The sequence below is a fragment of the Nuphar pumila genome, chromosome 4 (genome assembly GCF_984573655.1).
Source record: "Nuphar pumila chromosome 4, dmNupPumi1.hap1.1, whole genome shotgun sequence".
Classification (NCBI taxonomy): Eukaryota; Viridiplantae; Streptophyta; class Magnoliopsida; order Nymphaeales; family Nymphaeaceae; genus Nuphar; species Nuphar pumila.
The window spans coordinates 20024509-20047680 of NC_143252.1; the positions used below are offsets into that span (position 1 = coordinate 20024509).

General features: G+C 36.9%; 2 protein-coding genes across 5 annotated transcripts in view; one reads left to right on the forward strand and one right to left on the reverse strand.

Moving 5' to 3' along the window:
- Positions 1–452: 452 nt before the first annotated feature.
- LOC149839579 (putative serine/threonine-protein kinase PBL7) lies at positions 453–4391 on the forward strand. Its single transcript, XM_090002639.1, has 5 exons — positions 453–685; positions 1357–1544; positions 2566–2755; positions 2890–3281; positions 3682–4391. The coding sequence occupies exons 1-5, from the start codon at positions 607–609 to the stop codon at positions 4030–4032; spliced, it is 1200 nt and encodes a 399-aa protein (XP_089858765.1). The 5' UTR covers positions 453–606; the 3' UTR covers positions 4033–4391.
- A 2367-nt stretch (positions 4392–6758) lies between these two features.
- The window catches only part of LOC149839580 (uncharacterized), a 54944-nt gene continuing 38530 nt past the window's right edge, over positions 6759–23172 (reverse strand). For 3 of the 4 annotated variants that reach the window (XR_016431335.1, XM_090002640.1, XM_090002643.1), the window contains exons 16-18: positions 11419–11555; positions 9054–9162; positions 6759–7210 (exon numbers count right to left, since the gene is read on the reverse strand). Coding sequence is in view for 3 of the 4 variants with exons in the window: in XM_090002640.1 (XP_089858766.1) it covers positions 7112–7210; positions 9054–9162; positions 11419–11555 (345 nt within the window). In the remaining variant the exon portion in view is untranslated. Of the gene's footprint in view, positions 7211–9053; positions 9163–11418; positions 11556–22107; positions 22203–23172 lie in introns of those variants that run through there. The other variant, XM_090002641.1, reaches the window with a different exon arrangement.

A 23172-nucleotide genomic window follows, 5' to 3' on the forward strand; every position in this document is an offset into this window, starting at 1 on the left:
GAAAATTTTCACCATCGTTTCTCCACATCTTTGGAATGGAGAAATTTTTCACTTGTACTGTGGGTAAAATTGTAAAAAAAAAAAAATCTCTCATTTTGAAGTGCATGAAATTTTTTATTTTTGGCATTTAATTTATCTCAAGATCTTTTCTTGCTACTATGGTAATCCCATATGGTAAGCGGCGTCCTGTGCCAAGCTGAACCCAGGTTCGAATCCCTCTGCCACATGAGGCTTAAGAGATATCTGGTAGGGGGTCCGCCCTAACCCCAGCTTGCCTTTCAAAAAAACAAAAAAACTTTCCTTGTTAGGAAAATTGTGACATTGCTTCCTAGAAGCAAGATAAAAAGTGGACCCTGATTTACCCATATCCAGATCCAAACTCCGAGGGTGATCAATGGGAATACTTGGAAACTAGGACTAGAACTAAAAAGAAAAAAGAAAGAGAACAGGCTAAGGAAAGGGGGACGTCTGCCAGAAAATCCCTTCCTAGAATCGTTTGGGAAAGCGCCGAACGGCGGATTCCGAGAGACACCCACAATCCCTTTTCGGGAGTTCTTCGTCTAGGTTCCCTCTCATTCGTCTTCGATTGTTTCTAGATTCTTCTAGATGGGTTGGTTCCCTTGCTCGGGAGGATCGAAGAAGAAGAAGCCCGTCAAGAAACCCGACGATCAGAAGCCATATCCAGGTAGGCGTGAATCCTCTCCGCATTCTCCCAATTGGGTCGTCGTTAGATCAGGTTTTCTCCTGCCGAATTTGGTCGATTTTCGATTCCAGAAGCGGATTCTCTTCTCTTGTTTCCTCCTTTTTGTTCCCTCTTCCTTTTGTGATGATAGATTGGTTTTAGGATTTTTTTTTTCTGTTGGTGTCGTTTAAATGAGAGCTATTTATGTTCTTCTCTATTGTTCATCAGGAATTTGGCATTCGATTGTGATGCTTCTGCTTCTTTGGGTGGTTGAAATTTTGGTTGGTTTTTATTCTGTAGTTTTCTGGTGTGCAAGATAGCTTCTTGTGTGTTTTGAGTAGGAATTGGGCTTTGATCTTCTCTTTTTGTTTGTTTACGGAGTGATGCGTTTTTCCTTTATTCAGGCAATTTAGTGCATTTCTCTTAAATTTTCTCATTTAGTTCGTTTTAGATTGGCTTTAAGATGCAGTTTATTATCATAAAAACGACGGTGATGGTGCTGATGAGGGTTTGATAATTGCTTTATGCCCTTCGTTTGAAATTTGCATAGACTATACTATATGATTGCCAATTGCTTTATATACATTTGATTTTTTTCGGTTAGGATGCAGTTTATTAGCATAAAAGCGATGGTGATGGTGCTGATTTTCTTTGTTCAATTGCTTTTTGTTTAGACAAATTGAAGTCAAATCCGTCGTTAGACACAAAGGTGGTTCAGAAGGATGGATCTACTCATATTGCTGCTCAGACGTTTACGTTTCGTGAATTGGCGGCTGCGACCAAGAACTTTAGAGCCGATTTTCTCTTGGGTGAGGGAGGGTTCGGTCGGGTATATAAGGGTCGATTGGAGAGCACCAACCAGGTTTGTTTTTTGTTCATTTACTCGGTATCTCTCTGCAATTGCTATTTGTGTCTTTTCTGCTTGGGTGAATAAGGAATTGCAGCTGCGGTCATCTCGGTTTACACTTATAATTTGGTTTTCTTTCCCTTTTTGTTCATAATGTCTTCAAATGTATATATTAAGTATTACTGTATGAGACTGGGTGGATTATATGGATTTAATAGTGTTAAAAAATCGATCCGGTATATCATGCGTCCCTCAACTCTTGCATTTATTCTTCAAGGACTAAAAGGACAGGGGGCACGCTATGTTTGTGCAGTTTTGCATTAAGACAATATATAAGGGGACATGACACGAAAGTCAACTGGGAAATCCTTGCTGTGCACTCAATACTGGGTCTGGTTCAATTTCGTAAAGGACTCAACTGGTACAATCAAAATGGATGGTTCATCCAGAGTGTGCCGAGTCCATGAACCTTGAAAAATGAGTTTCATGAGTGATTTGCAAGTTTGGCTTACTGGTCGAGGTGGATTTGGTTTGCCTTTCCCATGTATTGTTGGGCATTTTATTTTGCAAAATTCATAAAATCTGAGTACTTGTTACTTGAGTTGTTTCTGGTGTTCGCGGACTTGATAACCCAGCTTTGGAATTTAGGAATTCCGCCCTGATCCTAATTTAAGAATTGTTGTAGAAATGAGATTGGCCGATAAACCTATTCTCTTCTTGTTTTTGGGAAGTTAGAACTGCTTCAGTTATTGATGTGGATCACTTGTTCGTTTTGCCTATGAGCTATATCTCTTATTTCAAGTGTGAATTGTATTTGGTTGCATCAGTGCTTAGTGCTTGTTTTCAGTGCATATTGATTAACTTGGTTTGCTTGGAGGAATCCTCTATTTCTGAATTTTGGTCTTGTAACTCTATCATTGGTTTGTCCCACATTGTTGTAGAGAGTACTGTAGGAAACATTTTAAGCAACAGTTATATCATCATGTCAAATAATGAGGCCATTAACTAAGGACGCTTCAATCTTTGATTGGCATAGGTTGTAGCTATTAAGCAGCTTGACCGCAATGGATTGCAAGGAAACAGGGAGTTTCTTGTTGAGGTATTGATGCTAAGTCTACTTCATCACAATAACCTTGTTAATCTGATCGGTTACTGTGCTGATGGAGATCAGAGATTGTTGGTTTATGAATACATGCCATTGGGATCATTGGAAGATCATCTACATGGTACATGTCTATCTTGTACTAAACAATTTTTTGGGTGTTCCTTCTTGGTGCTTCTCCTTCCCTCATATGGAGAGCTAGTTGTTTTTGATAAATAGGATGCAGCATTTACATCTAATTCATCACTTGTTGTGCAGACCTTACTTCTGATAAAAAACGACTGGACTGGAATACTAGAATGAAAATTGCAGCTGGTGCGGCAAAAGGATTGAAGTATTTGCATAACAAGGCTAACCCTCCTGTAATATACCGTGATTTGAAATGCTCAAACATTCTTCTCGGAGAGGGATATCATCCCAAATTGTCTGATTTTGGGTTAGCAAAGCTTGGCCCAGTTGGGGATAAGACTCATGTTTCCACAAGAGTCATGGGCACATACGGATATTGTGCCCCTGAGTATGCGATGACTGGTCAGCTTACTCTAAAGTCTGATGTTTACAGCTTTGGTGTTGTCCTTTTGGAACTTATTACTGGAAGGAAAGCAATCGATAATTCTCGATCTGGTGGAGAGCACAATCTTGTTGCATGGGTACGTTCCTCTCCTCCTATACCTGTGTCACTTCAGTCAAAATAAGTGTGATTTGTATTTATATTACTCTTCATTTGTTAGGTTTTGTTGGTCTCTGAAGGTGATTTGATAATGTTTGATTTTCTTCATTTTTCTAATGTGGTTGCTATTTAATTTTTATCTATTCGCCTGAAGCCAGAGAGACCTGTATTGTATATATGAGATACTACATAGATGTAGATATGTTCGAGCATTACACTTGCTTTGCTTAAAAATGATTTGAGGCCAAGTTGCTCTAGAAGTGCTTTCACTGAGTTTCCAATTTGATCTTTTCAGCCGAAGCTTTTCTCACTGGATTATCCAATGTGGATATCAACCATGATTTCTTCCATTCACTGAATGGGGTCTTTGGGTGTTTCAGGCACGGCCTTTTTTCAAAGACAGGAGGAAGTTCACTCAGATGGCAGACCCGGTGCTTCAGGGTCAATACCCAGTGAGGGGTTTGTATCAAGCCATTGCGGTTGCTGCAATGTGTGTCCAAGAACAGCCGACTATGCGTCCTCTGATGGCTGATGTGGTCACAGGTCTGACCTACCTTGCATCCCAAATGTATGACCCGGATACTCACCCTGTTCAACACTCACACTTTGCTCCTGGAACTCCACCTCGATCAAGAAGGGAGAGTGATAGGAAACAATATGGTTTCTCTGACAGAGACAGGTCAGCTGGAAGCAAAAACAAGAATGAGACCGAGGCTCAAAATTCTCAATGAAAATAAGGCATGGAGTGTGCATGCAATATTTGATGATCTCTCTCTCTCTCTCTCTCTCTCTCTCTCTCTCTCTCTCTCTCTCTCAGTCATGGCATCACCATCGGACTTGTCTTTTGTTTTTGTGCTTGCATCACAAAGAGCTCAGGTACCGTTTCTTCTTTGTGCATTATTGGTTCCTAGTAATCAAAATTTTCCTCACAAATCTATAGGTTTGCACCATGCTTGTTCCTTGTATGTTCAGGAAATTTATTATATTTAGTGTATATGTGGGCTTTCAATCCCTTGTATCTATTCTCAGATTACTGTTTTGAGGTTCCTAAAGACGATCATATTTTATAATGCAATTATTTCCAGCTGCACATGTTTCTCACTCTTCTCGTTCTCTTTACTCATTCCCATAATATTCTTTTTGTGCCTGTTTTAGCAAAATTAAAGCAATATTGTTGTATTGCTTGCTTCCTTAGGAGTACAAGAGTTTTGAAGCAGTTTAATCGTTTCAGTCAGCTCTTGCTACTAATCTATGTGGCATGGTTGTGGTTGCGGGTACAATACAGCAATTTCAAAAAAAAAAGATGTGGGTCTCTCTCTCTCTCTCTCTCTCTCTCTCTCTCTCTCTCTCTCTCTCTCTCTCTCTCTCTTTCTCTCTCTCTCTCTCTCTCTATATATATATATATATATATAATGCTTTTATCGTTTTACAAATACAAAAGTTTGCTTAGGTTTTGAACTTTGTTTTTTAAGCGTGGAGATCAAAGTTGACCAAGTCCAAAATTGGATGAAGATGGTCAGCTTCAGGGTTGACCTTATCTGGCACTTGATGACTCGCACCCACCTGCTCGGATGCCAAACTCGCAGGTGCTTCCAGGGTGCAAAAGCACCCATCTTACATGGCTATTAATAGGGCAAATTCTAGTAGGTTGGGAAGCCAACCATGTTTCTTTTTCCTGTGTAGTCGGAATGGTGCACATTTTTTTCAGAATTTTAAAACTAGACCTTGTCTTGATATGCTTGTGTTACATTAACTTAATTTGCTCATCAGAGTCTTTATGGTGGTGGTGCTATCTGTTGAACCAACCTAACTTTCTTGTCCTTCCATGTGACCTGTGGGAAGAATGAGACTGCTGCCGTGCCTTCCGGCAACCACATCTGTCATTCTTGAACGTGCTCCCCTCAGCACTATTGTCCCGTGCACCAATGCATAGTGTTTGGAATATTCGGGTAAATAGAATCTTCCCCATGTGAATGAGGTTGTTTACTATGGTATTATTCCCATGCTTTATAGAGAAACAGGGAGAAGCGCCCATCCCTACTTTTGGTACTGTGGAACATAACACACAAAGGGTAAGACGGACACGATGGTCCTTGTCTTGGGCCCTGTCCATCTGAGAATTAGAAGATGGCGACACAGTTCAAACTTCAAACTATCCTTGATCTAAATGGCCATCCATCTCCAATAATCCATTGTGGTGTACCTCATCTTATCATTCCTTATTTCATGTTTGTCTTATTTCAAAATGGGTGGGAATTATCAGGGAGAAGAAAAAATTGTGGATCCACGCCTACATATTTTTATTTTGGAGGCATTTCATGGGTGAAGACTATTGTTTTTGTTTGGGATGGTTAATTTTCATGGGTGTGTGGGTGCCTTTAATTGGTGAGCTAGCTTGGATGTCGGTGACTGCAGCCGGGTTTTACCTCTCAGGGGCAAGCCCATCAAGTGTCCTGGTTCTTGGCCAGGGTTTCTCTTCATCCAAAAAAAAAAATACTGCCTGAGGTTCTTCTAAGCTTGAGGGAACATGACCATGAAACATGAATATTTTACCATCTTCTAAAAACTGAAGGCGTGTATCCGGAACCCAAAGGAAAGGAGAAAAAAAGATGAGATCGCAGTATGTAGGAAATATCTGACGCATTTCATGGTTTTACCACGGTAATATGGTAAAAACAACCATAATTTTGACCATCCCACACTTCTTATTATGGGCATGTTTGCTTTGCCCCATTGTGAATGGGAATCTCAAATATTCCATTCACGCAAGGCCATCTACTCTCCTCCAACTCCAAGCAGACGTGTAAGTCCCGGTGTGAATGAATCAAATCCGTGGTCATTTACTCAACAAGGTGTGTAACTCCAATTTCACATCGGCCACCCTGTGAATTGGAATCACATCAACATTAGCATTATTTACACATTTCATAAGGGCAAGGAAACGTGCCCGTAGACCTATAGAACTCGGTTTTTAAAATCTCTCATTTTTATCAGCAAAAAAATTTAATGTATCGCCATAAAATCATAATAATTATGTTATAATTAAAATATGATGTTTTTTAGAATCTAAAAATGGCAACCTAAAATATCACACATTTTCATGATAATTTCAAAACACTCGCCAACATATGTCACGCTAATGGCAACTTGTAACATGCTTTTTATTTTTAGCTATCCCTTCCTGTTTTCAGCTATCCTCTGGGGCCGTGTCACGGCTAAAAAGCAGCAGCAACAACCATCTTTAGCACGGTCCTACCACGGTTCCTTTGAAAGCAGAGACTCGCATATTAAGATGCATGATAATATAGAAAACTTTTCCACCAAGGCATTTTGGCATAAAATATTTAGCAGAAATATGCTGAGAAGACGTGTGTGTGTGTGCGCACGTGCAAAAGAGAGAGAGAGGGGGGGGGGATAATTCATTCATAGAAAAGAATAAGCTCACTTCCCAAGCAGAGGACCAACGACGATAGCACTAACATTATGGTTACAATGTTTCTAATTACTCACGTCATTCACCTATTTTAATCATATGCTGACAATATCTTAACACATATATTTGTATAACAACCAAAATTTGGCATTTTAATATGCATATCGATGCCAACCCCTGAGAGAGAGAGAGAGAGAGAGAGAGAAGCGCATCTGTCTGAGGAGAGAGGAAGGGCATCTAAACCTTGTTCCGCAATTGGACAGGAGAAGACAGCACCACGGAGTAACAGCTGTTGCTGGAGAAGCGTTTGTCCTATTTACCTTGGCTCCATCATTGCTGCCATTGTACGTAAACTGTACTTTTTGCATCACCACTACTTAATGACCATTAATATCTTTCTCAACGAGAGGCGTCTTCGGTTCATCCTCCACGATAGGCCTGTTATCACTGGCCTCTTCATTATTGTTTGCTTTTCCCTGCACAAAGCCCCAAATGCATCATATCTTTTGCGCCATAACAATGTACTAGGAGAAATTCTCGGTGACAGATTTCACGTGATTTACTTAGAGTGCATGCCAGGTCTGAGCTACCTATGACGGTAATCTGTCAGAGGTCACCCTGATGGACTCTGAAACTCTTAGATGGGTCCCATGATTTTTTTTCAGAGCCATTGATGCCCTGGGTGAACGGCATCTAGAGTTTGCAAAACGAACAGCAGAGAACTAGGGGATTCAGCCATGGTGTTTGGGACAATGTTGTCATATCGGTATCAGATACCCAAAATCGTTTGGCCAACGATTCAGGTGAATCGGCCGTATACCGATTCTCAAGTGAATCGTTCTGAATCGGCTAAAAAAATATACCTTGTGCCATAAGAACATGACAAGTGTTAAAACCATTAAAATACTATTAATTTTGAGCATTTTTTACATTTATTAAAAAATAGCCGATTCAGGTCAGTATCTTATGATTTTCTACCGATACACAGCATACAATACTGACAACATTGCCAATAACAGTCAAAGCAGCTATGCCCTTTCTTACCACATATCTGACAAATGAGATTCGAGAGTATTACGGTGGCCTCTGACGGATTACTGTCAAAGGTCGCTCTCACCTGAAACACAATCGATTTACTGTTTGTCGAAGCTGTAGGATGAGAAAATCATTAACTTGTTCGAAAACGACAAAAACCACAACTCTGAGAGCGCTCATTCACCAAAAACTACTCCCAATCAGTACCATGGTCACAAATCTTGTTTATCAGGATTTTCTCAGCAAAGGACAATCTTGTGATAAATTTAAAAAGTTTGTTTTAAAAGAAAAATCTAGAGAAAATATTTCTATATTTAAATTTTAGAAATATACAAGAAAATATATAAAAATATACAAAAAAGTAAAATATAAAAAATACATAAAGAATAGAGACATTTTCAAAAGCATGCCTAGAGGTTGGGAGATAATAAAAAACACACCTAAGTTTTTCATATTTTTAAAAACACATCCGAATTTTTGTTCCCTTAATACAAAACACACCCAACAATTTAACTTGGCTATCGTTTACCCCAGTTGAGTTAATTGAGTAAAGTTACTTTTAAAGATTTCGAAAAGGCTACCTGGAGAAAATTGGGTATGGGTATTTGGCCATGTTCGATGGATGTGGTGCAAAGGGATGGACCAGCCCTGACTGATTCCTAAGTGTTTTCTTGATATGAATCAGACTAGATCAACCTTGGTATACGTACTAAACACCTAAACTTTTGGTAATTACAGCACACATTTTATGGCAACTTTGACAGAAGTAAACACTGGGTTTTTTGTTAACCATGAAAAAGTTTAGTTGTGTTCGTAACAATAATGAAAACATGGGTGTATTTTATATTATCACTGAAAATTTAGGTGTTTTAGAAAATTTCCCTAAAGCATGTTAATAAATAATAACATGACAGTGTCGCAATAAAAACAAAATATTCAAAATTGATGATATTTTGAAAATGTGGCATTCTTCAAAATTATATTGGTTTTTGAAAATCTCACAACAAAATAACCAGATTTCCAAAAAAATACTGATATTTGTAGCTATGATAAAGTACTATATTGAGTGTACATGTGCACTGTCCTTTATAGGTGTTTAAGGCAACAGTTAAAGATAGGCAACACATGCTCAGTATCAACAACTCAAACATGAGAGACGATCGTGCCCTAACATGTGATATTTTTATTACTCGAGACTCAGCTCCATGAACTTGGATTTTTCTCACATATTTTGCAAAAACTGCTAATCTTAGTAAAGGAAAGTGATTCAGAAGATAACACTACCTTATTTCTGTCACGCCAACCAAGTCCAAAAGGCCTTGATAGCAAACCAGGCTTTCTGGTAGGCAGTTCCAGTGTAGACTCCTGACTAATCCTTTCCACTGGTGCAGCTCTGTAAAAGCATAAACTCAAACATGAGAAAATTGTGTTTACAATACTCAAAGGAGAGACTCTACACGGTTGCAATGAGTAAACACTACACATGAGATTCTTCAAAATGCTTTTCATCTCAACACTTTTCCAGAAAATACATTAAAAAGAAATCCAAGTGGTGCACATGCTACCAGAATATAAGCACCCGCCTCCATATGTGCTCCTAGGTTAAAAGGACAAACAATGATGATCTGGATGCCATGTTAGTTCTATCACGCATTGCCTTAGCAAAGGAGACCAACTGAATTCATAATTACTGAGACCAAGTCAACAAATCAAAAAAGCATACCAGATAAAATGGTAGAGTCAAAGTGAGGCACACCATGTATATCGGAACATGAAAATCATTTTTGTGATAAGAATCAAAGATGTATCAGAATGTATGTCTGGATGAACACAGTATCAAGGATAGGAATGCAGATATATGTGTACATGGATACTTTGGCTGTTTTCTACTAGTATCTTCCATTATTATATTTTATTGTATTTTTAGAGTCATTATTATCTGTCCTTGTATTTAGGCTAATAGGCCCTCAATATTATTGTATTGGTTATAGTGTAAAGAAATAAAGAGTGCAGCTGATATCATTGTTCCTTCATGCATCACAAATGATATCAGAGCCACAACTCTGATCTGCTGTCACAAAGAATTCTTAGGATTAAACAAAAATAGTCCAGCTTAGAGCAAGAACTAAAGATGGTTGGTACACCAGGAAGAAGCCCTTGAGTTACTGCCACCTGTACTTTGAGACCCAAATGAGCTATGTCACATGGGTGCGGGTACGAAGAGTACAACATAGCAATTTTTAAATGTGCGGGTACGAGCACATGGATATATATATATATATATATATATATATATATATATATATATATATATATATATATATATATATATATATATATATATTCTGAATGAAGAGGGGGCAAAGTGGCCTTTTCTTTTAAGTACAAATGAAGAATGGTGGAGGATTGAAGAAATTTTTATATGAAATAGTTAAAAGAAAACAAAAATCAATGGGAAGGGGTTGAGGAAATTTTTGAAATGAATGAGTTAAAAGGAAATAGAAAAAAGGGGAGGGGGGGTAAGAAAAAAAATTAAAATAAAAAGGGGAAAGGGTCTCTCTCTCTCTCTCTCTCTCTCTCTCTCTCTCTCTCTCTCTCTCTCTCTCTCTCTCTCTGGGTTGGGGGTTTTATTGGGTGAGGGAATCCCCACCCTTTGACCAAAATCAACTTAGATTAAAGAAAAAACAACTAAAGTGGTTTTTCGGGTTGGATCTTGATTGGAACCTATCAAAACCAAGTGATTTAGAATTATGGATATATAGGTATATATACATATATGGAGAGAGAGAGCAATGAGTAGCTCCTAAACAGTCATATCTCTTAAATCGTCCTAAACAGCTTCAAAGGGACAAAGTTTCAAGTGTTGGTTTAATCTGAGATCATAGGTGTATTCTCTATAGTTTACTTGGTAAATAACGTGTATTAGATTAGGCATTCTTTGTGTTTACATGCATATTTAGAGCGATAAAAAATTCACGGCTCATATTGCACAAAAACATGGTCAAACAAAAATCAAGGTTTCTAATCAAATCGATTCAACCAAAGCATGGGCCTTAGTGAACAAGCAATGGTGTGTGCACCTAATGGTTAGGATTAAGCAAAAAAACACATGAAACTATGTTTTTTAGAAGTGTTTAGGTTGGTTTAGGGCATAAACTATTTAAGAGTCTCTCTCTCTCTCTCTCTCTCTCTCTCTCTCTCTCTCTCTCTCTCTCTCTCTCTCTCTCTCTCTCTCTCTCTCTATATATATATATATATATATATATATATATTGGTTTGGTTTTCATCCCCTCCACTTCTTTTGTCAGCTTGCAATCACCAAGGATCTTCTAAGAGCTGTTCCATATTGAGGAGATATGGAGAAAAAGGAAACCCCAATGTAGAAGTCACCTGCTGATTTCAAAGAATCCCATTGTTTTTGCATTAACAATGATTGGAAATTCCTTAGATAGTTACACAGAGGACTCCATTTTTTACTCATTCCACTAGAAACCCATTCCTTGCTGACCACTTCTTGCTTGAGACTGGATAGCTTCCCTATCATAAGAAGTTTATGTAGAGGACAGACACATACACGCATGCGTGCATGTGTACGTGCACACACACACACACACACACACACACACACACACACACACAGGATAGATACCTTGGAGATGAAATTGATGGCTGTGCTGCTTTTACTTGACCAGATTGATATTGTAAGGTAGCCTCCAACATGCTCTCTGCCATGATTGCCCTTTTCTCCATTTGTGTAAGGGAAGCCATTGCTTCTTCATATTTTTCCTGCACTTGAAACATGTTAAATCAGAAACACGAACTGGATAAAAGGAATATCGAAGGCAGCCTGCATACTTAAAACACCAGAACAGGGAAGAACGTCTGGTTTTGCATGGTTAACACGTATGGACTTTGATATCCTAAATATTATAAAAGCAGAAGCAAGGGTATCAAGAGCAAAAAATTAGATTCTGTATAACTTTTTCTTAATTGACATTATTGTCATGTGAGTTGAGAATGTAATCAAAATTTGTATGGGCACTTGCATAGAGTTTTCATAAAAAAGGAAGTGTTACTTACATGGAACATTATAATTTTTCAAACATTAATGAGTTACTATTTATAACCTCTCTCTCTCTCTCTCTCTCTCTCTCTCTCTCTCTCTCCCTTTTAATCTATCTAACAAGGGGCGTGAAGTTAGCCAATGAAAATTCTTGGCTATTTTCAAGGGGCCAATCAAAACTTACCAATTTTGCTATTTTAAATTTTTTTTCTTTTCCAGAAATTTCAAACTGCACACTAAGATGCATACCCCCATACTGGCAGCTTCTATAACAGATGCCTGCACTTACCTCTCTCTCTCTCTCTCTCTCTCTCTCTCTCTCTCTCTCTCTCTCTCTCTCTCTCTCTCTCTCTCTCTCATTGTTCTTGATTCACAGCACTCTTTTCAGTAGGATTAAGACATGAAACACCACCATACCAGCACGAACAGAAGGAGAAAAGAAGGGTGGTGGTGGTTTTCTTTGCAAACCCATAGGTTCAGGTCACACCCGTTTTACGTTGTAGCCCGTTCTCTGCCTTCTTTCTCTTCAGTTTTTTTAATATAAATGATGTGGTCGGTTTCGAACTTGAGTGATGCTCAGTTTCTTCTCTTTTGGGATGTTCTAAGCAGTATCTGAGATTGGCAGTTGTGGAATCTTGGCTTTTTCATGGAGAAGCAGATCAGAAGGGTGGTTGTGAAACATAAGTGAAGAGCAACACTCAAATGGGGAAGTTTGTGCAAGAGGAAAGACTTTGTTGACATCTTGGTCGAATGATATACTTTGGCATGGTTGTTCTGTTTATGATGCTTGGTTGAATGTTGTTTCTGCCCATGCAAAGTTCTTTTTATCTTCTTTTATATATATATATATATAGATGGAGATTTGGATCTTTTTCTCTTGGTTTGTGGGGTTCCCTTTTAGGATTTGCTGATGTGGGTTGTTCACCATTTCTTTATGGATGTTATCTTTGATATTTTTTTGTTTGGTTTTTCTGATTTTATTTTCTAAGATTTTTATTATGTTCTTTTACTGTTTGATTAGGTAAGGTCATAAATTCTTATGCTACCATATACATTCTCTCAAATGGGTTATGCTTTTGGAGTAGCTTTTCAGTTTCATTGTGGAGCTTTTGGTTGTTGGACAGTTTACCTTCTTGGTCTCTTTCATGCGGAGGCTTCCTAAAGGAATAGGGAACCAAGATCGTTCATAAAAGACACATTCTGCAAGTAATCAAAATGTTTTCTTTTTTTTTCTTTTTTTCCCTACATTCATTGGTTTCTTCTTCTTTAGACCATTTAGTATGTATTTTTCATTTTCTTCAACCGTTTTCCTCCTATCTTTTTTATGGACGTTTATATTAAAATATAGTCATATATAGGGAAAAAGGGTAGGTGCCTGACCCTTTTTTGTGCCTACCGCGTGCCTACCGAGCTTGGATAGGGATTTTCAGGTTGTTTTTTAAAAACCTGACCCTACAGATGTGTTCTGCAAGATCGATTTACTAGGAAATCACACTTGGATCATGTTTTTTTGAGAAAAAAATAATGTTTTAAGCATTGATTGTTTTTTGAAATTGTAGACCGTTGATTTTTTAATCTTATAAAAACCTAACTTGGTGTTGGAATGGGACGATCCAAAAGTTGATTCCCACAAAATCAAGCATGTAGATCACATCTGTGTGGTCAGATTTTAGAAAAAATAGAAACAATCTTTCCAAAGCTCGGTAGGCACAAAAGTGTCAGGCACCTACCCCTTACTCGTCATATATATATATATATATATATATATATATATATATATATATATATATATATATATATATATATATATATATATATATATATATGTGTGTGTGTGTGTGTGTGTTAAAATATGGTTTTTTATGGATATATACATATATATATCAGGTATATAAATTTTTTAATTTTTTATCAGGGGTATTTTAGTCTTTTACTCTTTGTAATAGGGCCAGCCTAGTAAGGGGCTGTTTTTGTAATTTTTGTTTTTTGTTTTTTGTTTTTTTTTTCAGATCATATGACTGTTGGGACCAATGTTGTGAATAACGTTGAGGCGTGGCGAGGCGTAAGACCCACTCGTGAAGCAAGGCATAAAGCATGAGCTTCACAAAAAATATTAAAAAAATGTGTGTGTGTGTGTGTGTGTGTTAAAATATGGCGGTTTGTATGGATATATACATATATATCAGGTATATAATTTTTTTTATTTATATATCAAGGTTGTTTTAGTCTTTTACTCTTTGTAACAGGATCAACCTAGTAAGTGGCTGTTTTTGTAATTTCTGTTTTTTTTTCAGATCATATGACTGTTGGGACCAATGTTGTGAATAGCGTTGAGACATGGTGAGGCGTACCACTCGTGAAGCAAGGCATAAGCCTCGAGGCATAAAGCATGAGCTTCACAAAAAATATTAAAAAATCAACTAAAAAAACAAAAAATAAATATGCAGCATTTATGTGCTATTAATTAACTAATTAACAAGAAAACACAATTACATATAAGAAGTACCACTACAACTGTTGTATTACAACACACACACTCAACTACATTTACATATACACTACAGTAATACACGTGCAAATGTCGAGCCTATACCAAAAAGTAAGCATGAATAATTTTTTATGACTTTTATTAAGATAATAACAGAAGCACCACATAAAACCAATGGAACAGGTATTAATAGCAAGAAATACAAGCATAACAGAAAACTGCATTGATTACAATTCAATCTTCTCAAATAAATTGAACTTGTTGCAGTAACAAAATGAAAATGAAGGCCAATCGAATTACAGCTATTAATAGCGAGAAAAACAAATATTCCAAACGAATTACATCCATAAGTAATAACTAATAAGACTGAAAGAATAAGAAGAAAAAACCAAAAAAAAGGAAGAGAGAAGAAGAAAAAGAAAAGAAGAAAAGAAAAAAAAGAAGAAATATAGAAGAAAAAAAACATAGAAGAATCAAGAAGAGGGTTAAGAAAAAAAAAGAAAGAAAAAAGGAGAAAAAGAAAAGAAGAATAACAAAGGGGAAAAAGAAAAAGAAAGAACGAAAGAAGGAAATGGGAAGAAGCAGAAGAAAAAAGGAGAAAAAGAAATAAGGACCACCAGTGAGATTTTCCAGTCAGTCGCAGGAAAATCTTGTCGGAACAACGAGAGAGAATGTGTAAGAAGAAGAAGAAAGAGGAAAAAGAAAAAGGAGATGGGAAGAAGCAGAAGAAAAAAGGAGAAAAAGAAGAAAGAAAAAAATAAGAACGATCGGCGAGATTTTTCAGTCAGTCGCCGAAACAACGTGAGTGTGTCAATGAGAGAGAGTATTGTATGTTAGTTTCCGGAAATTCTCGCTGAAAGAATGTGTTGGTCACCGAAAAATCTCACCGGCGGAAGGATGTGGAGGAGGGAAGAAGGGGAGACGATGTCGGATGACCTAAACCCCCTTTCTCCTTTTCAAGACTTTTATAAAAAAAATGTTTTTTAAATAATGTTAAGGTGGTCAAGTAGAGCCTTTGACCACATTTGACCACCATATATACCAGGTTTGTGCCCCATGTGTGAGGCGTGCCTCGAGGTGCATGAGGTGCACACCTCATACCCTTATACGCTTTGTAGGTGTGTATCGAGGCATAGAATGTTGTACATCGCTTCGAGGTGCGCTTTTTATTCCTCAAAGCGTGTTTTTAACAATATTGGTTGGGACAGCCTAGCTAGCCGTTGGGCTGGTCCCAACGGTCATATTTATGACCGTTGGGGGCTAGTCCAATGACTTGTTGGACTGCCTCCCCTTTGCTCTCTCTTGTGGTTATAAATAGGAGTCTTCCCTATTGTGTAAGATATGCTTTTCTAGAGCATTGCTAAGTGAATAAACACATTTTTTTACATTGCTCTCTTGATTGGCCTTTTATAGCCTTTGTATGCACATTTATGCTTTTGTATTGGCTTTGTCTTTTGTATTGTCCCTTAGTAAACTTGTATTTGTGCTTAAGCACATTGTATTTTGCATTTCTGCTTGTTTCATTACATGGTATCAGAGCCTCTTGGGTTCTTGGACCTTAGAATGTGTTGCTCGTGGTGATCAAGGGAACGTGGGACTGTGATTGGTGTGATAGTGATCAATTTCCTCCATTTTTCTTTACCATTTTTTCTTCATCCTCGTCATGGAACAAGAAGCAAAGATTGAGCTCTCCTTCAAGCTCAATGGAACTAACTATATGATGTAGTATGCGGCAATGGAGAACCACCTCAAAGCAAAAAAACCTTGGGGATACGTGATGGGCACTACACCCGAGCCTAAGCTCACTAAACTTGGAGGCATAGAGAAGGGCTCTTGAAGGACAAGATCAAATCAAAGTTATTTATGAGCATTAAATGAAGGTATATTGGAAAAATAATCATCCTAAAATCCTAGCATGGTTCATGAATAATATGGATATTAAGATATGTGCCAACATTGCCAGGTTTAGAAAGACAAACAAGGCAAGGTTCTTTATGAAAGATATATATACCCAAAAAGACCCTGCAAGACAATATTTCTTACAAGAAAAGATTAGAACTACTAAACAAGAGGACATGAGTGTCCAAGACTATTCTAGTATCTTGTCCACTTTATGAGATGAGTTAGCATTTCTTGAACCTGAGTGGGAAGTCACCACAAACGTAGAACTTGGGCATGATGAAATGGAAAAAGAACATTTTTTCATATTTGCATCGTCTAAGCCTTTAGTTTGAACAAGTTAGGTCTTCTATTCTCCGTAGATCCTTCTCAATGCCCCTTGAAGATGCTCTTGCCAAACTATATCAAGAATAAACTCATCTTAGAATGACTAAAGGATAAAATGAAGCAATGGTTGTGACTAAATCCGGTAACAATATGAGGACATACAAGCCTTCACATTTTGGGAGGCAAAACTACAATGGAGGATCAAGAAAAATTATTTGTCGCTATTGTAATGAGCCGGGGCATATCAAACCGGCATGCCCAAAACTCAAAAACAAGGTGGCTTTGGTTGAAGAATCCACATCCAAGAAGGGTGAAGAGGTAAATGGAGGAGACCTTAAAGATTCCATTAGTCAATTAATGAAGGCATTCCAAGAATTCCTCAAGACATCTTCTTCAACTTCGGGTGCTGCTATTGCTTCATCATCTCCTCATCATCTTTACAAAATATTTCTCCATCCAAAAAATTATTTAACATGATACTCGATTTCAAGTGATTACAAATTTTTTGTTGCAAATGATTTGTTTTTTCTCATAAAAATGATAAATTGTCTCCAAAATCCATTGAAAGTGTATTTGTTGGATATGGTTAAAATAAAAAAAGTTATAGGTGTTTTGACTTTAAAAACAATAAAGTATATGTTTCTAAATATGTGACTTTCTTGGAAAACGAGAATGGTTTTAATAAAAGGGATAACAAAGAGGAAGTAGACTATATCTTTTTATTTGATTTTTTACCAAAGGAAGAACACGAATCTTATGAACTGAATAATTGTTATGTAAATCATGATAGTAATTCTATTTGTGATAACTCTTTAGATAATGATGTTAATAATGAACATCATGATGTTAATGATAATTTAGACTCATCTCATAATGATGATAATGTGGTTGAGAATTCTTCTAATGATATACAAGAGCAGAGATCAACCATGTGCTTATGAAAAGTATATACAAGGTTTACCCATAGAAGAGTCAACCCTTAGGAGATCCAACCGAGTCTCCATTCCACCAAATAGGTTTGTATCCTATGACTATTTTTTTCAAACTATAGAGCTTGTTTAATGGCACTCCATTCTTAACATGAACCATATCATTATAATGAAGATAAAAACTTTTTTCATTGGATTAAAGTCATGAATGTAGAATTAGAAGCTCCTTGTAAGGCCAACACTTGGGAAGTAGTTAGCCTACCATTAGGAAAGAAGCCCATAGGATGTAGATGGGTATTTAATGTCAAAACTAAAAGTGATGATACTCTTAAAAGATACAAAGTCAGGTTAGTTGTTAAAAAGTACACTCGAATATGAAATTGATTATAGAGAAACCTTTGCACCGATAGCGAGAATGACTAGTGTTAGAACCCTAATAATTGTTACCTCCATCCAAAAGTAGCCCATTTACCAATTAGATATCAAAAAATGTTTTGCTTAATATGGGACTTAATGAAGAAGTATGCATGGATCCTCCGTTGGGGTTTGATATTGATAAAAGTAAAATTCTTAAACTAAGAAAGGCTTTGTATGGTCTTAAGCAAGCACCTAAGGCTTGGTAAGATAGATTAAGTGTTATTATGATCAGTTTGGATTATCGTTCTTGTTATACTGACACTGCTCTTTTTGTCAAGAATATAGATATTAACATTGTTATACTTTTGTTGTATGTAGATGATATGATAATCACGAGAAATGACAAAAAGAAGTTGACAAAATCAAAACTATTTTAAAGAAAAATTGTGTTATGTCGGATATGGGTTTTTTGATATATTTTTTAGGTATTGAAGTTGTCTACTCATCCATAGGGTATAATATCTTGTCACAAATAAAGCTTTTTGTTGCTTGAAGACTCTTGAAGTTATCAATGCAAAACTAAGGCTAGAAGATGGAATACTGCTTGAAGATCCTATACCTTACAAACCGCTGATTGGATCCCTCACCTATTTGTCTATCACCATACCAGATATAGCTCATGTTGTTCATGCAGCAAGTCAATTTCAGCACGCTCCAACTACTGTGCATATGAGTGCAATTTAAAGAATTGTTAGATACATTAAAAAATTCATAACTAAAAAGTTTTTTTATCCTAGTCTTCCTCTTTACATTTAATTGTTTATAATGATGTAGATTGGGGAGGAAACCTTAATGATAGAATCTCAACTAGTATATGTATTTTTTTCGAAGATTTTTTAATTTCTTAGAGATGAAAAAAGCAACAGAAAGTCTCATTATCTTCTACTGAAGTTGAGTATCATGCAATGACTATGACAACCATGGTGCATGTATGGCTAAGAAATCTTCTCAAATATATGGGTATAATCATCTTCAACCCTTTGAAGATCTGTTACGACAATAAAAGCACAATTTACATTACAAGCAATCACACCTTCCATGAGCGAACAAAGCACATTGAGATGGACTCTCATTATATACAGGATGAATACCTAAGAAGGACTATCAAGTTATCGTATGTCACTTCAAAATATCAACTTGCAGATTTCTTCACTAAAGCTCTTCTTGCACCTTGATTCATTTTTCTCCTTAACAAACTTTTGCTGATCACACCGTAAGTTTGAAGGAGGGTGTTAAAATATAGTTACATATATATATATATATATATATATATATCAGGTTCAGCCTAGTAGGGGCTGTTTTTGTAATTTCTGTTTTTTTATTTTTTTTATTTTTCAGATCATGGGATGGATGGAGAAATGGGAAAATATATTAGTTAAAAGAGGTCGAGGTAGGCCTAGGAAGACTTGGATGGAGATGATAGGAAAGGATATGAATGCTTTGAACCTCACCGAGGAGGTGGCATTGGATAGAAATGATTGGAGGAGAAGGATTCATGTGGAAGACCCAGAATGATTTTCTTTTTTGGTTCATATCGCCGACCCCAATTGTTTTGGGATGAAGGCGTAGTTGTTGTTGTTGTATATTTTTCAGATCATATGACTGTTGGAACAGCACAACTAGTCGTTGGACTGGTCCAAACGTTGGGGACTAGTCCAATGACTAGTTGGACTGCCTCCCTTTGCTCTCTCTTGTGCTTATAAATAGGGGTCTTCCCTATTGTGTAAGATATGCTTTTCCAAAGCATTGTTAATTGAATAAATACAATTTGTTTACATTGCTCTCTTGATTGGTCTTTTGTAGCCTTTGTATGCACTTTTGTGCTTTTGTATTGGCTTTGCCTTTTGTATTGTCCCTTAGTGGACTTGTATTTGTGCTTAAGCACATTATATTTTGCATTTTCGTTTGTTTCACGACAGTCTAGACATTCTAAATAGATGCTTATCACACATTGCGTGTAGAGCTATTCAAATTTGGTGCATGCATTGAATTTGTTTGATGAAACTGAATCATGGACTAAAATTGAGATATTTCATCTTAAAGTATTACTTCTAATGTTAGGTGGTGGAATTTGCCTTCGCACTCAAACGGACTTATTCTTGGTATTTTCTTGAATAGCATTTAGAATGCATGTCTTGGGCAGATTTGTGTGGTCAGGCCTTGGTTCTATGCATATCAGATGCTGATTTATCGTCTCTCTCTCTCTCTCTCTCTCTCTCTCTCTCTCTCTCTCTCTCTCTCTCTCTCTCATGTTTTTCTCCCTCTTTTTAATAGCCATAAAACAAAACTATTTTATAATTTTCTGAAAATATCAATATTGTTTATGTTTCTCTTTTTTTTTTTTTACTTTCAATCTTGATAAATGTATATGATGTAAACTTTCTTTTATCATTTGAATTATCTCATACAGCCCAGCCATATGGGTGGGGGGTGATTATCTAGTTTTTATAAAATCAACTGTTTTCACTCATATCTTTAAAGCGCGGAAAGTTAAGTCTCCACACATACTTCTTAGTCTCTTTTCTGCTAGCTCACGCAGACTCTATCAGCAAAAGACCAACAGGCAGCTGCTGACCAACAATTTCTGATCAATGGAATGTCAATTTACAGCGTTGAGGGTTAGCCTGCATGTGGTCAGACCACCAAACCACCTGAAAGTTTTTTGCTTTTGAAATGCTGTGGAAAAAAAACTAGAAAAAATAGGAGTACAAGAGGAGAGGGTGAGAGATGGTAGCAAGAAGTCACCAAAAGGAAAGGAAAAAAGGAACATCAATTGACTAGAGAGTCCAAGGAAAGAAACCCTTTGGTGTGTCCTAATCAGCAAAGCTCTTTGTTCCCTCCCTAGCACACTTTGGCACAAAACAAGGTGAGCATGAGAGATGATGGCAAGAAGACACCACAAGGAAAGGATAAAGGAATATCAATTGACTACAAAATCTAAGGGAAGAGGAACCTTTGATGCCCCAATCAGCAGAGCTCTTTGTCACCTTGCACACTTTGGCACAAAATAAAGGCTCTGGAATTTCTTGTGTTGAAGTGTCTATAATCATATACTATCTCTCCACCCACTGAAATGAAAAGAGGATCTTCCAAACACGAACTTAGATCCGCACGAGAAGGTGTCTAAAAAGACACAAGGCATAACCCTTAAAAAGGGTATAATGGGAAACAAAAGAAGAAATAAAATATTCTTTATTGATATGAAAACACCAAATGCTTAAGAAGCATTGGAATTGAAAATACAAGACGGGATGCACCCCTTTATATACAAGTGGGAGAGGAGAGCGCTTAAGGAGCTCTCCTTCAACGGTTATAAATGTAATTGTTGGACTAGACCAACAGTTACATTATTAGTTAAGTTCCAAGTGGAACTTAACTAATAATGTAAGTCTAGTTCTATTAGAACTAGACTTTCAAAAATTAAAAATAAAATAGCAAAAAATACAGAAAAATAAAAATAAAATTACATTAATATATATATAATAATAATAATATGAATATTAGTATTATATATATTTTACATTTTAACACTCCCTCTCAAACTTATGGTACAATGAGCAAAAGTTTGTCTAAGAGAAAGTGAAATATGAGAGCAGCGAGAGGCTTTTTAAAGAGGTCTGCTAACTGATATTCTGAGGTAACATATGGCAGATCAATTGTTCCATGTAGATATTCCTCTATGACGTAGTGACAATCTATTTCAATGTGCTTGGTGCGTTCATGAAATGTTCTATTGCTTGCAATGTAGATCGCAATTTTGTTGTCGCAGCACATACGTGAAGCTTATGTTGTTTCTGCTCCTATATCAGCAAGCAGGCGTCTGAGCCAAACTACTTTCATGGTCGTGGTTGTCATGGCACGATATTCGGCTTCCGTGGACGAGAGACCTGTTGCTTTTTGCATCTCCACGATATCAAAGATTCACCCAAAAAGACATAAAAACCAATGGTTAAGTGTCGGTTGTTAGTATCACCTCAACAATCAGCATCAGTGTATGCAATTAAATCAAGTGAGAAAGTAGAAGACAAAAAGAGCCCTCTCGAAAGAGACGTCTTGAGGTATCTGATGAGATGCAAAACTGCTCCCATATGAACAGATGTGGGAGCATGCTGAAACTGGCTTGCTGTGTGCACAGCATGTGCTATGTCTGGTCTGGTAATGGATAAATAGGAAAGAGCTCCGTATAGGAAAGAGCTCCGACTAGCTGTCTATAAAGAGCAGGATCTTCAAGGAGTTCTCCATCATCAATCTTCATTTTTACATCGACAACTTCTGGAGTATCTACTTTCTTATCATCGGTAATGCTAGACCTGAAAACAATATCAGAAGCAAAATTAGTTTGAGATAGTACGTAACCCTTTGGAGAGTAAGCAACTTCAATACTTAAGAAATATCTTAATAAACCTAAATCAGTCATTTCAAAATAAAATTTAAGAAGGTTTTTGATGTTTTCAACTCTCTGTTTATCGCTTCCAGTGATGATCATATCATCCACGTATAAAAGAAGCACAATGATCCCTGCATCAGAACTCTTAATAAACAAAGCAGTGTCAGTCAAGCAGAAGTGAAAACCAATATCAATCATAACATGACTAAACCTGTCATACCACGCTTTGGGTGTTTGCTTAAGGCCATAAAGAGTTTTTTTCAAGCGAAGGACTTTACCCTTAGGAATATTGAGACCGGGAGGGACTTCCATGTACACTTCTTCAATTAGGTTTCCATTTAGAAATGCATTTTTTACGTCCATCTGAAATATGGATCATTTCTTGATGGAAGCTAAGACAATTAAGGTTTTGACTGTTGTCATATGAGCAACAGGGGCAAAGGTTTCTTCGTAGCCAATGTCATATTCTTGGGCATAACCTTTAGCCACAAGACGGGCTTTATATCTTTCAAGAATACCATCACTCCTAGTTTTAACCGTGTAAACTCATCGACACCCTATAGGTTTCTTTCCAAGTGAAAGGTCTCGAATAGACCATGTAGAAGCCTTTTCAAGTGCATCTAACTCAATTTTCATGGCTTCTACCCATTTGACATCATTCTTGGCTTGATAGTATGAAGATGGTTATTCGTATGAGTGAATTAATGCAATAACTACCCTATATGTGGGAGAGAAAGATTCGTATGACACAAATTTTGTTGGAGGCCTTGAGACTCGGGATGACCTTCTGGTTGGAATTTCAAAACATCTTTCAAGTGCACATGGAAGATTAGGCTCTCGTCGTCTTGAATATTGTATACTAGTATCTCTATGAACTTCTTCATTGTCAACAT

Bases quoted from the DNA above. Each gene is read 5' to 3' on its own strand.
- LOC149839579 (XM_090002639.1), top strand. From the start codon at position 607: ATGGGTTGGTTCCCTTGCTCGGGAGGATCGAAGAAGAAGAAGCCCGTC. The intron at 686-1,356 runs GTAGGCGTGAAT...CTTTTTGTTTAG, and splicing joins CGATCAGAAGCCATATCCAG to ACAAATTGAAGTCAAATCCG. The intron at 3,282-3,681 runs GTACGTTCCTCT...TGGGTGTTTCAG, and splicing joins AGCACAATCTTGTTGCATGG to GCACGGCCTTTTTTCAAAGA.